The sequence below is a fragment of the Salmo salar genome, chromosome 21 (genome assembly GCF_965601325.2).
Source record: "Salmo salar chromosome 21, fSalSal1, whole genome shotgun sequence".
NCBI classification, from domain to species: domain Eukaryota; kingdom Metazoa; phylum Chordata; class Actinopteri; order Salmoniformes; family Salmonidae; genus Salmo; species Salmo salar.
In genome coordinates, this window is record NC_138311.1 from 15,345,663 (window position 1) to 15,360,093 (window position 14,431).

The following is a 14,431-nucleotide window of genomic DNA, read 5'->3' on the forward strand; positions in this document are numbered from 1 at the left end:
TTAAGGCTGGATTTGTTGGCAGCACAATCGAACGTCATGGCAAGAGAAAGGGTTGAAACATGTTCCCCTGGAAATCTCAGTTGGAAGATGCCAGGAATCAACAGGAAATAAGGAATCTTCCTACCATGATCTCTGGAAAAACCTGTGAATTTGTGGAAAGTTATCAGATTTATGCGACCCTAATGGTGTGAGACCTAGGTACCTCCACTCCCAGGGACAGGATGTCTTCCTCTATGGCCAGATACTCTGTGTGAAGTTTTCCGTTGATGGCGTCCTGCTGGTCCTTCACAAAGTTGACCTGTGCGTGTGTTGAGAAGATCTTTAGATTCACACAGACGGTGACCTCACAGACACATTTTTGAACACAAACAAACTCGTTTCTCTTCTACATCTGAGAAATATCAGTCTGCCCTCCTCTGACATCCATCATGGTATAGGGGCTCTGTATCTGATAAAATGTTGCGAGAGGAAGCGCAAACGGATGTCTCTGTTAAAGTACACGATCCACAGAAATTTTCAAATGTCAATTTTCCAGTATTGTTTTGCTTTATCTTCAACTTGGTGGACAAATACAGTGAATCATATAATCAAAGCAATTCACTGGAGCCAATTTATCTGTAATTAAACCCTCTTTCCGTTTCTAACAGGTTGGATTTTTGATGCCGCTCAGAGAGAGGAAAGCAGTCTATTGTGCAACAGTACATACTAGATCGCAAAGAAAAGCATTAGATTGCCCTTCCTCCTGCACATGTTCTCATTCAAAAACGTCCAGGAAGTGTGAGGAAATGAAGGCCATTCAATCTAAATGTAATAATTTTCAAATATGTTGAAATATATCATCCACCAGCATCATTTGGGTTCATGGTAATGTATTAAAGGTGGACAAATGCATGCTTACACCCAATGGAGAGAAACTATTACAAAGGTGACTCACAAGAAACTCAGGATCTCATCTCCACAAGAAACTCTTGATTGTGTTCGTTAAACCAAAATGAATGGCTCTCGCTTGAATGATGACATTATTCATCTAACGGGGTACGCGCTGTTCCAAAACATCACACGTCACACGTCGTTGTTCCCAGTGGGAAGAACAAGACTTCAACAAGTGTCGAATCATTTGGAGCTGTAGTTGAGAGCTTCAGTTCAGTGCCGGTCAGTAGAGTAGTGCTGAGTTGGTTATTATCGTTTGCCTTCTAACAAGCGAATGGTTTTAAGCGTGGCTGGTCAATGGGTAAAAGGAGAATGAGAGGAGAGAAGAGAGAACGAGGAGAGAGAGAGAGACAGAGAGAGAGAAGAGAAAGAGAGAGAGAAACAGAGAAAGAGAAGAGAGAGCGAGAAAGAGAGAGAGAGAGAGAGAAACAGAGAGCGAGAGAAACAGAGCGAGAGAGAGAGAGAGAGAGAGAGAGAAGAGAAAGAGAGAGGAGAGAGAGAGAAACAGAGAAAGAGAAGAGACAGCGAGAAAGAGAGAGAAACAGAGAGCGAGAGAAACAGAGCGAGAGAGAGAGAGAGAGAGAGAGAGAGAAGAGAAAGAGAGAGGAGAGAGAGAGAAACAGAGAAAGAGAAGAGACAGCGAGAAAGAGAGAGAGAAACAGAGAGAGAGAGAAACAGAGCGAGAGAGAGAGAGAGAGAGAAGCTCCATTGTGGTGAGGCTCTCAGGTGGGCAGTACTGAGTGGGGAAGACAGCAGGGTCTGGATGAAAGAGAAGAGGAATGGGGGATGAAGAGCCGCCAGAGACTGACTCACTCACACAGGGGCAGGGAGGCAGGCAGACAAAATGGCTGGCAGTGTCTTCCTCATCCCCCTATATGGCCTGGTTTTAAAGACACCCCTCCTGCCTGCTCTTAATCCCACCATTCTCTCCCGGAGCATAAAAAAGCCTCCAGGAGTCAAAAGGAGAATTCACTCAATAGTGGTGACTTATGTAGCATGGATTTCGAACAAACACCAGATTCATGAGGAATGAATGCTGCACTGTGGGTAACCTGAGGACTTTTGTGCGAAAGGAACAGGACTTTGATTTATTTCAAGTCTCTAGGATCTGCAGAGTACTCACTATTATTTTGGTACCTGCAGAGAGTGTGAATGCCTTAAGATTCCTTGCGTTACATGGATAAAAAAAATTGGATGGAGATGGAGATGGAGAAAAGTAAGTTCCTCTGCAGCTTTCTGAAGCAGTGGGCACAGATTGCCTCAGCTCCTCTCTCAGGTCATGTCCCAAATGGTATCCTATCCCTTATGTAGTTCACTTCTTTTGACCAGAGCCCTGGTCAAAAGTAGTGCACTACTAGGAAATTGGGTGCCATTTTGGGCAGCGACCATGTTGTTACGTACCTGGTGCAGTACCTTCTCCCAGTCTGCTGGCTGAGGAGGCTGGTGCTGCCGCTGGTGTTGGACTTCAGTCAGTCTGTACTGCAAGTCCTCCCTCAGCTGCCAGATGGGCTCTACCGTGGCACACCTGAATGCATCCAGCTCACTCTCCAGAAGCAGTTCTAATGACACACACCATGTGCGCACAGACACACACACGCACACAAACATGCATGCGAACAGACACACACACACACACACACGCGTAAGCATGGTACTGTCTCACTCTATAGGGACTGGAACGGTATCTACACACTCAGGACTGAGAGGGGTTCTGTACCGTGGTCCAGCAGCTCAGAGAGTACTTCCTTGTCTATTATACTGCCCAGACCATTCAATCCCAGAAATCCTTGCAGCTCAGCTTCAGCCTTTTCCCTGCATCATGAAAAGAGAGCAAAGGGAATTCCATGAATCATAGTGATACTGTACCAGCACTACTGAACACATCCCAAATGGCACCCTATTCCCTATAAAGTAGACTACTTTTGACCAGGGCCCAGAGAGAATAGGGTGCCACTTGGGATGTATCAACACAGTGTGTGGCGCATGCTCATACATTAGTCCCAGCTAAAATCTAATGGGATTGTAACTATAGAAACAAACCTTTTCTCTCCTCTCTTACATCATCAGCACACTAATGAATTCAGTGGATATGTGCTGGCGCTGTGGTGCAGCCTGTCTATCTGTGTATCTGTCTTCATTACAGGAACCCACGCTTGTGTACACCATTAACCTTGGATCTCTCCGACACAGTCATTACCCCGAGAAGCGGCAGCATGCGCCCAGGAGCTAGCGCTGCCCTTCTCACTTCACAACGCATGACACCAGCGGGCCGCGGCAGCCCAATTCTTCTGCTTCCTCTGCCTCATCATCACGCTAGGGAAAGTATCTGTGGCAATGCCACAGCAGCTAGCACCTTCCACTGAGACCTCCTCCCTCTCTCGTTCTTGCTCCCTTTTCTTCCCTTCTTTCTTGCTTTGTTTATGGAAAGCCATCTTGAATCTCCCATTTTAGAGGGGCTTATTTTTGTTAATTTTATCTTGGAGAGGTGCTGGCCAGACCTGTTGGCCGAGTAGGGTGGGTAAAGACTACAGTACAGTACTTGGTGTAGTGGTTCATGGTAATGGACGTGATGGGCAGAGTGCGATGGGCCCAGGGGGTCTTAAACCCCCTGAATGAGACATGAGCCCCCCCCCCCCCCAAATGAAACAAAGTCAAACTTGGGGGGAGTCTCTAAATAATGCTAATTTAACCATTCAACACTTTGCTTAAAATGTAATTTGTATTGCTACAATGGTAAATATTCAAATAAAAGCTTATTCCAAATTAAACAAACACCCCCACCTCTGTTTCGTGGTTTAAACCATTTTTCCCATGTTGCTGCACTTGTCATCCTGGTACAGTCCCGTATCTCAGCCCATTTTCAGGTGTCTCAACTTTTCTTTCTACAAAAAAGGTCATTTTGTCAGCAAGACACAACAATTCATTCAGGCTACAAGAGTGTAGACCCAATGACAATCGCTGAATGTCATTACACTTTTAGGTGTTTTGTCTTCATCAAATGGCGCGTTTGGGATGCTGGAATTATTTTGGAGCGGACGAACATGCGCAAGAAGCCTACTTTTTGAAGTGATCTGTTTGACAATAAGATGAAAACATCATTACTGGTTGTGTTCATGCCAAATTGACAGGTAATATATATATTTACTGTTAAATTACTTTTTTTCTTTACTAAAAATGAGGAGGTCCTGTGAAGAAAGAGAGATCCCCGAATGCCATGGTATAATTCACACTCTGGTGATGGGTATGCTGGGAGGGGTTTCTTACCCTGCGTTGGCTAGTTTGATGTTTTCTCTGCTCCACACCTGTCTGTGCTGCCTCAGTAGGGAGCTCTCTTTGGTCTCCTTGGCTGTGCGGAGAGTCCTCTTCACCTGAAAGACAGATCTTATATCAGCCTATGGTTAACTGTGGAACACTGTGATATTTATCAATAATCCCTCACAAGTTTATGATAACATGATATCATTATGTTAGCATTATCATATAATCGCTGATATCATTGTGACCAGTCATGACCAAAGCAAAGACCGCAATCGTGGTAGATTATGGTAGCGTCCCAAAAGGCACCCTATTGCCTATAAAGTGCACTTTATTCTGTATTCACTTTATATTCTTTTTTTAGAAGGACTTGTGGGTAGAATTAGTAGGCGGCTAGTCAAAAGTACTGCACTATGTAGGGAATAGCGTGTCATTTGGGGCCTAGACTATGAGTAATACATGTGGTATGAAACATGACCAAAAAGGAGTGTCCTTCTTAGTGCTCTATGTTCCTAGCTGAACAACCCAGAATGAGAGATTGATACATTTTTCATTTTCATGCATCATGGCAAAATGGTCTTTATTCAGCAGTTTAGTTCAGTCAGTGTGTGTGTGGTTTTGTCCTTGAAATATTTACTTTGAAAGGCTCATAATCTGCTGCAATTCATGCGAAACATTATCACCGTTGAATACTTGAAAGGAAAATACATTGGCAAATTTAAATATTCCGGTGGAACATGCATAACATATACAGAACATAAATATAAACACAACATGCAACAATTTCAACGATTTTAATGAGTTACAGTTCATATAAGGAAATCAGTCAATTGAAATAAATTCATTAGGCCCTAATCTATAGATTTTACATGACTGGGCAGGGGCACAGCCATAGGCCCACATACTTGGAAGCCAGGCCAACCCACTGGGGAGCCAGGCCCAGCCAATCAGAAATCGTTTTTTTTACCCACAAAAGGGCTTTATTACAGACAGAAATACGCCTCAGTTTCATCAGCTGTCCAGCTGGCTGGTCTCAGACAATCCCGCAGGTGAAATCCTGGGCTGGCGTGGTTGCACGTGGTCTGCGGTTCTGAGGCCGGCCAAATTCTCTAAAACAACATTGGAGGCGGCTTATGGTTGAGAAATCAACATTAAATTCTGTGGCAACAGCTCTGGTGGACATTCCTGCAGTCAGCATGCCAATTGCACGCTCCCTCAAAACTTGAGACGTCTGTGGCATTGTGTTGTGTGACAAAACTGCATTTTAGAGTGACCTTTAATTGTTCCCAGCACAAGGCTCACCTTTGTAATGATCATGCTGTTTAATCAGCTTCTTGAAATGCCACACCTGTCAAGTGGATGGATTATCTTGGAAAATGAGAAATGCTCCCTAACAGGGATGTAAACCAATTTGTGCACAAAATATAAGAGAAATAAGCTCTTTGTGTGTATGGAACATTTCTGGGATCTTTTATTTCAGCTCATGAAACATGGGACCAACACTTTACATGTTGCGTTTATATTGTTGTTCAGTATATATAAAGTGTGTTTCTAAAAAAGAAGAAAACAAACAGAGGCAAACCACTGCTCTCGATTGCCTTGCTAGAAACCCCAGCCATTAAAGTACGCTGTGAATTCTCCCTTTATTATGTGTTGATCTAGGGATTTTATCAGGAGCCCTCCTGCAAAGATTTAAGGCCTCAGTATCCAGGACACTCCCACTCTCTTACTGGAGAACCAATCATTTGATCACATCCTGCGGCAACTCACAGTCATTTATTTCCCCTCTATCACTGTTGGGAAATCCACAATAGAAAGCCTGCCTTTCAGCGGGGCGGGTGTATGCAACACTGGATGCCTTATCAGGTCCTTGCAGAGAGCTGAATTGGAGCGAGCCATGGGCAACCATAACAAGACACTAAAAATCTGCTGCCACAGTTTACCAATTAAAACACTGCAGGTCTACAAGCATAATCCCCATGGCCCCTAGGGTTAACTTCTCACAATGCTAGGATGTAGAGAGATGAGAACTTCAAACAGCTTTATGGTTGATCCTCCAGCGGACTCATGAATATTCAAACTGCTAATCCAATTCTTTATAATGTTGATATTCTTTTTTAATTTGATATGTTTTGGAGAGCGCATATAGGTTACGTAATGGTCTGCTGTTTCATCGTCAATCCCCTCCTCCGGATCATTGGAGAGGGGGTGTGTGTGTTTATGTGTGTGAGCGCACCCTCGTGCGTGTGTGTACGCCCCATGATCTTCAAATTTTGAATGCAGGTCTGGATTGTGATTCAGAAAGACCTCATGGCTGCTCATCTGAGAAAGAAAAAACAACTCTATATAAATATGTCCTCAGAAGGAAATGATGTGCAGATATCATGCAGAGGCATGCATGCACTGTCTCAGTCTTTTACCGTCCCATTAATTGAACAGGTCTGTCACCCATCAACTGTCTCCATAAAAGTTGCACATACATAATTAGTATGCGAGATGGTTGTTTTATGTTGCCTAAAAGAACAGCTGAATTACTTAATGAACGTGGTAGCTTGCACCTAAGGACGTTCAAGAACATACTGTACTTTGGAATTACTAAATATACAGTATATCATACAACATTACATCTTAGACTTCATACATTCATCAACACTTTGCCTCTGGTATCGTATAGACTACTAACCAGGACCTGTATCCATAAAGCTTCTGTGCAGGAGTGCTGATCTAGGATCAGTCTAGCCGTTTAGATAGTAATGAATACTATTATATGGGCAGATCCTAGATCAGCAAACCTACTTTGCTTCTTGTGTAAATATTTTCCGTCTGGATTTGAATGATTTGTATACAATTTGTATCCAGACGGAAAATATTTACACAAGAAGCCACCTAATTTCACACAGTCAAACTATCAGTCATTCTGTAAAATGTAATTACAGATGCCATTTGATTGAAGTTATCGCGCTCTTGCTATCATTGTGTTTACTTGATAGCTACCTACACAAATAGCTAGCTAGAACAAAGTGTTAATAAGATAAAAATGTATTAAAAACCGAAGAAAAAAAACTGAAACCATATCATGACCAAGACTGGGCATCTATAAGGTCTTATTTATGCATACATTTAAGCAATGAGATATATATATATATTAGATACACAAAAATATATAGGCCAGGGCCTATATTCCAAAACCGTAACAGAGTAAAAAAATTAAGAATATCTACCTTTTGAGCGATGTGAACAGACTGCAGTTGTTTGGCATCAACTATGGCTTGTAGTTTCTCATATTCAGCCGGTTTATACTTTGAGCTTCCAAGTCCATCCTTCATCCGTAGAGTCAGTTTTTCTATATCAATGAAAGAAAGCATCAGATATACAATATAGCTGTTGTAAGGGGTGCGTAACTGGTGGCAGAGAAGTCAGACGCAGGTGTCACGCCCCTGACCTTAGAGACGTTTATTTTACTCTAGTTTGGTTAGGTCAGGGTGTGATGTGGGGTGGGCAATCTAGTTTTTCTATTTCTTTGTTTTGGCTGAGTGTGGTTTCCAATCAGAGGCAGCTGTCCATCGTTGTCTCTGATTGGGAACCATATTTAGGCAGCCCTTTTTCCCTCCTTGAGTTGTGGGATCTTGTTTATGTGCAGGTTATGCACTCCATGACTTCACGTTTTGTTTGTTCTGTATTGTTTTGGTGAGTTTCCTTTATTAAACATGTGGAACTCTACGCACGCTGTGCCTTGGTCTCCTCATTCTTACGACGAGCGTGACAGCAGGAGAGCAGAACTGGGTAATAACCGGAGCAGTTTAATATACAAAACCACCGGCATCCAGAATAACAATGTATGGGTACAAAACCCGTCGTGCACCAGAACAATGTGCACAAGCACTTACAACAAACAATTCCGCACAAAGACATGGGGGGAACAGAGGGTTAAATACACAACACGTAATGAGGGAATGAAAACCAGGTGTGTGGGAAAACAAAACAAAACAAATGGAAAATGAAAAATGGATCGGTGATGGCTAGAAGACCGGTGACGTCGACCGCCGGACACCGCCCGAACAAGGAGAGGAACCGACTTCTGCAGAAGTCGTGACAGCTGTGTACTAGTAAGCATTGAGCATGTGAAAAGTGCATGAACTGTCAATCATTCAAACTGTCAATACTCTATTCTTTCAATTTATGACAGAGCAAAGGAAGTGAGATGGAAATGGCACATCCACTGTCCTATAACACTCTGATGTGCGTCTTTGTGTGCATCCCAAATGGCATCAAATTCCCAATGTAGTGCACTAATGAAGTAGTGCACTACATAGGGAAAAGGGTGCCATTGAGGATGCAGTATTCGTGATTAGCTATGTCCTATATAAGGAGTAGAAAGAAGGAAGGAAATAAACATGTCAGACAGACAGGTCCTGATTAGTTCAGCTGTGACTCCAGGAGACGGGTGAATAAACACAAGCCATGCTGCCACTGACAGGGCAGGCATTAAGGTCTTGGTTGAGATGGCTGAATCTCCTAACACAGGGACTTGAGGTCAAATGTGCTAAAGAGAGCAGCAGAATATGAAGTCAGTGAGTCTAGGGGAAAGAGCAGTAAAGCAGTCAGCAATGGTTTGGATTGGAGCTGAGCTGACTTACCTAAATCTTCTGTTCGGCAATTGGTTATAAAGCTACGTAGGTCTCTTCCACTCATCGCTTCACATCTGTTGAACAATAGTACATGGGATTTTAAACAAATCATTTGGGGTAACACTTCACATGCGTGTGCCCGTATGCCTGTGTAATAGTAACACAGTTACATAATTATCTCTTATCATCATTGTAGTAATATGTTATGTAACATTACACCATTGCAATCAAAGCATTTTAGCAAGTTATATCAGCTAAGGGGAAAACATGAATATGTAAACAGAAGGTTCTTTAAAGTTTGATAGAAAGGTCACCACACTACCTCATCACCGTTCCTGCTGTTGCTTTGATCAGCTTATTCGAAGGATTAAAACTTACAATGAAGAACTTAATGGAAGAAAACCACTATCACAAAATTTCTCTCAAAACAGCCTATTCAACATTCAGGGTCTAAGAGGCTATAGAAATAGCCTATGAATTCTCATTAGCTCTTCAAAGTGTCTGAAAGTTAACGACAGATGACATGATGACACTGTGTTACTGTAAAGAGACATGCTAGAATATTTATTGGGTTTATCTAATGTGGAATATCCGGCTACATACATTTAGAATTTATCATGTACATTACTTATAATATAATAATTATGGTGTGCTTTATTATGGTAAATGACACTAAATAAAAGTGAATTCATCATAACCTCCTAAATACATTTAGAATGTATTATGTCAATTACATATAATATAATTATTATTGTGAGGTTAATTATCGCAAGTGACACTAAATAAAAGTGAATTAATCATATCACAACATAAGACAAACTGACAAATGCACAAACAAAATGTCTCAGCTGAAGACTGACATCAAATGTTCTTTAATAAAATAATAAATCAATTTTACATGGTAGGACTGTGGGAGGGTGTTAAGGAAAGAGCAAAAGAGAATAATAATTCATTCTTAATTCATTTGATTACACTTTTCTTCGTGCGTGTGTGTCTTGTGTGTGTCTTGAGGTTTTTCTACGAATTCTATTGGAATAATTCCAAGGCTACCTAAAGTGTGGAAGACATTTTTCTGAAAAGAAATATCAACGTCCATTTCAATGACCCATGCAGATTGTGAGACATTTTGGCATGGATATACCACTGATCCCGTGGTTTATAGCTACAGTGACTGGAACGAAGTGTTAGCACAGGTGAGAGGAGAGGGCATATGGTTCTTTACACTCAATGTCGACTCTTCCTATACGCAGACAATGTGCTGCGCGTAGGGCTCCACGACCGCTAGGGGAACTCAGTAAGGGTCTCAACTTACTGTTGAGAGTTAGAAAAGTACAATACACAAGGTGAAATTTCGACATTTCGTAGTGCATCAGAAGTTTTCCAGTTGTTATTTCAGTCACTTAAAATAGCCCCTGTCAGCTAACATTTTGTAGATATCATATAAACAGATATTTGCTTTAAATGAGTTTCTCTCACATAGATATCATATGAACAGAAATTTGCTTTAAATCTGCAAAAGTTTCTCACCACCTCCTGGCAAAATGGAGGAGGGGGGGGGGGGGGGGGGGGGGGGGGGGGCACTAAACCGTTTTGCCCGCGAGGTGGCAGGGAGTACCAAATCTAATTTATGGCCCCCCAAATGGCTAGAGGTGGCATAGCCTCTAGTCTCAGGAAAGATCTAAAGATCTACGTCTCACTATAAAGTTTGTCTCACTACAACGTTGATGTATCACGTCTGTAGCCTACGCTACGTATCGGTAATAATGTTTTTTTTTTTTTGCATTGGAGCTCTGTATTATAGGCCTATTCTGCAATAAATGGGAACATCACCCAGTAAATCCAATTCTATGTGGACGCGTCGTGAACTGCTCTCAACCTTTGCCAGTGGCGTTTCAAAGTGATATAACATTCGCAGAGCCTACATGTACAGTAGAAAAAGTAACCTAGTCTACACTGTGCACTGCTCACAAGCCTACACCTGGCCCGTAATAATTATATTAATTAGACCAACCCAAGAACAAGATAAATCCACGTTTCACGTCGCTTTTAGTCTACCACAAGTAGCCTACATAAAGGGACATACACTGTTCGTTTACCACATGATTAGCCTATAACAAATATGTTCTACTACCAAAGACGTGCCTATACCGAAATCCTACCTTATGATGGTCACCTCCACAGCATAACACGTCTCTGGTTGACAAAATGTGTAACCAAGGCAACTATTCCCCCCCTCACCATTGGTCTATTCAACAAGAGAGTCGCCAACGAAACGCCCCCTTTTCCAGACGAGACCCAATGAAGACCGAAAGCTGAGTCCCGCGGGGTGACGTCATGCGTCCTCGTCGTATTCCTTTGGAGTGGAAGCGGCTAGCGAAGAAGGGGGTCTTGTTCTTCACTATGGAGGCGAGTTCCACCGCCTCGCACGCATGGGACTAGGAGAGGACTTGTTGAGGTGCTACTTCGGTGAAGTTACATGTTCCAATGTGGATCCGCGCCAAAACACAGCGATCACAATAACACTCCTCAAGGTACAGACTTGCTTTCATTAATTCGGAGAAGAAGAAAAAATAAACATTACAATATCTGTACAAGTAAAAGCATATGTACTAGACGAGCTCTGATTTCAGTCCTAAATTCATTTTTAAACCGTAGGAATTACCGCATGTGTTGTTGCAGTGGCAGCCTTCACATATCAAGCAAGGATCTTAGCTAATGCACACTAATATTTCTCTTGTGGCTGATTCACTACCACCGTACGTACACCTCTGAGGGACCTTCACTGGGTGGTGAGTGTCGCGTTTAGGTGCGCTTTGATACATTGTAGCCGAAACTTTTGATTTGTCCATTATTGTATCAGTTGGACGTTACACGAAGTGCTACTTTTTTGCAGGACGACGAGCTACTTTGTATACAATCGTCCTTGAGGTCTTGATCGAAATGCACCAGTAGAGAATGAATAGGTAGTGTGTGGGAATCTGAGGAATGTGAGGGGCGGGAGATTCTTCCCTACTTACATCTTTATTTTACCAAGTTTATTTCAGTTTAAACTCACGACTGTATTACATGTCCTTACCTAGTCTAACAGTCTACACTTGTCATTGGCATTGATTATACTTTTTTTTTCTCCAATTCTCAAATCACGTAGCCTAGGCCGAGATAGTTGTACAGTTCTGCACCAATTCGAACCAAAACCACCTTTTAGTCACGCTCGTCCCTTTAAATTATAATCGGTGTGTCTAACATAAAATAAATGTATTTGAGATTGGCAATTCTTGTGGTTTCTTCGTACTGTTAAACGTGTTCATGTTTTGTAATTTCAGATAGACAAGTCCCATACATAGCCGTTTTCTGGATTCACGCAAATCAAGGCGAAGCATGTTAGGGCAGAATGATACTGGGATACTCGGAAGGGAAAGTCCAAGGCGTGTCGGTTTGAAGCTCGGCGAACGGTCATTTATTTTCAGTAGTACAGTGTAAGGAACAGTGGAGGTTTAGTGTCTTGCCACAAGCGCGCACTATTGCCTACATTCCTCACTCGAATCACTCACTGTCCCGCTCAGGATAGCAGCAAAACTGTTCCCCGCTATTTCAGAGATGCATAGCCTACTCGGGAACTGTTGGGTTGTTGTTGACGTCTCCACGTTTTCATTTCAAGCATTCATTTAAAATGCACCTCTGGGAATGTGCACACATGTCGGAACTAAACGCTGCATAGGGAATGACAGAAGGTAGCCACAGCATTTTAGAGTTGAAATGAGTTCGTCATCGAGATCACCTGAGTGACAAGTGACTGTATTTCATGAACCGATGATGCTCATCCAAATAACCTCAAAGCATACAGGAGTAGTCTGCTGTGCCGTCGTAACACTTCACGAGATGGATAGCGCTGCTCTGTTGCCTTGCATGGGAAGACGTTTCCAAGAGCGTATGCAGAAGTAGACGAGCACACGTGTTGCTGAAGACCAGTGCGACTGCCTCTGGACACTATGCACACGATAAGAATTGACTGGTCTCTTACATCTCACACATCTCTCCCCATGTACACGAAGGCAGAGACAAAGAATGTGCTTGGTTGTCAGGGCAGCTGAACCAACGCGTTGCTTTTGTGTTTGTGCATTTGCTGCGGAGATTTGATTGACAGCTGCATGAACTACTTATTTGTTCAGTTCTCCCTATTTACCCAATCACTTTTGGTCCAGCTGGTGACTTGCTCACTTTGGTGTGCGTCACTGTGTTCAAAATAGCCTTTTGCTTATTGTAAGGAATTGTTTCTTTCTGTGGTTCTCTTCCAATGCTTCTCAATACTTTCTCTTCCGTTGAAAAGTATTGTGCCTGGTCACCAATGGTGCCAAAAGATTGACAACGTATCATCAACAACATCAGAGTACCTAGACTATCTCCCATCTAACCGCTTAGATGTAGCTCTTTATATTCTACAGGCATCAGTCCATACCTAGTTGCCATACACTGTACTGTATATTCTTTGAATAAAAGGTGCTAGCTAGAACCAAAAACAGTTATTTGGCTGTCCCTATGAAGAACCCTTTGAAGCCTGGCAAAACCCTTTTGGTTCCAGATAGAGCCCCTTTTCCATAGAGGGTTCATCATGGAACCCGACAAGGGTTCTACCTGGAGCCAAAAAGGGGTTCTCCTATGGGGACCTCTGCAGAACCCTTTTGGAACCTTTTTTTCTAAGAGTCTAGCTCACTAGGTGGCGGTGGTGATATTTGAGGTCATGTTATACTACCAGCCTATACTCTGAGTCTGTGATTCCTCTCTCTTTCTGCCTCTCTCTCTCTCTCTGCCTCTCTCTCTGCCTCTCTCTGCCTCTCTCTCTCTCTGCCTCTCTCTCGCTCTCTGCCTCTCTCTCGCTCTCTGCCTCTCTCTCTCTCTGCCTCTCTCTCTTTCTCTCTCTCTCTCTGCCTCTACCTCTCTCTCTCTCTGCCTCCCTCTCTCTCTCTCTCTCTCTCTGCCTCCCTCTCTCTCTCTCTGCCTCTCTCTCTGCCTCTCTCTCTCTCTGCCTCTCTCTCTGCCTCCCTCTCTCTCTCTCTGCCTCTCTCTCTCTCTTTGCCTCACTCTCTCTCTCTCTCTCTCTCTCTGCCTCTCCAAGGTCAGATGCACTATGCGATGCTCCTCGTGATGCACATTACCCAAGCCACCCTCCCAGCTGACATCTATTCACTTCATGAAAAATTAAAAGAAACATTTATCATGAGGTATTATAGCAAAGGCTGAATATAAAAACCTTCTTTGTGCGAGTGTTCTTGGTTGGAGAAAGTGGCGTTGCTCTTGCACAAGTGGTGAGGAGGATGTTTTAGTGCAGCCCACAATGGGAGACAATCGCAAACGAAGCATAGCAGCAACAATGACGTTTGTTTGAATGTTGTCCGACCCTTCGAGAGTTGCCATCCCTCACTCTTGCCTGTATGTTGGTATAGATGTAGTCAATTAATGCTCTGTGCTCCTCTGTTATTGTGAGACTGTGACTGTTGACCCTAGATGAAGAATGCGGCATTGTTTGTGTGATCATGGGAACAACTGTTGCCTTTATAGTCTGAGTCTCAGCAGAAACACAGCTAGGCCGCATCCCAAATGGCACCCTATTGCCAATATAG

General features: G+C 42.9%; 2 protein-coding genes across 5 annotated transcripts in view; one reads left to right on the forward strand and one right to left on the reverse strand.

The window, feature by feature from the left end:
• The window catches only part of LOC106581712 (coiled-coil domain-containing protein 148), a 46,630-nt gene extending 35,519 nt beyond the window's left edge, over nt 1-11,111 (reverse strand). The window contains exons 1-7 of the mRNA XM_045704455.2: nt 10,973-11,111; nt 8,823-8,887; nt 7,407-7,528; nt 4,195-4,298; nt 2,648-2,742; nt 2,332-2,489; nt 203-298 (exon numbers count right to left, since the gene is read on the reverse strand). Of these exons, the coding sequence (XP_045560411.1) occupies nt 203-298; nt 2,332-2,489; nt 2,648-2,742; nt 4,195-4,298; nt 7,407-7,528; nt 8,823-8,877 (630 nt within the window). The 5' untranslated portion in view covers nt 8,878-8,887; nt 10,973-11,111. The remainder of the gene's footprint in view (nt 1-202; nt 299-2,331; nt 2,490-2,647; nt 2,743-4,194; nt 4,299-7,406; nt 7,529-8,822; nt 8,888-10,972) is intronic.
• A 46-nt stretch (nt 11,112-11,157) lies between these two features.
• The window catches only part of LOC106581813 (plakophilin-4), a 116,787-nt gene continuing 113,513 nt past the window's right edge, over nt 11,158-14,431 (forward strand). For all 4 annotated transcript variants that reach the window (XM_082966982.1, XM_082966983.1, XM_082966984.1 and 1 more), the window contains exon 1: nt 11,158-11,344. In XM_082966982.1, coding sequence (XP_082823108.1) covers nt 11,290-11,344 — 55 coding nt within the window. In that variant the 5' untranslated portion in view covers nt 11,158-11,289. The remainder of the gene's footprint in view (nt 11,345-14,431) is intronic.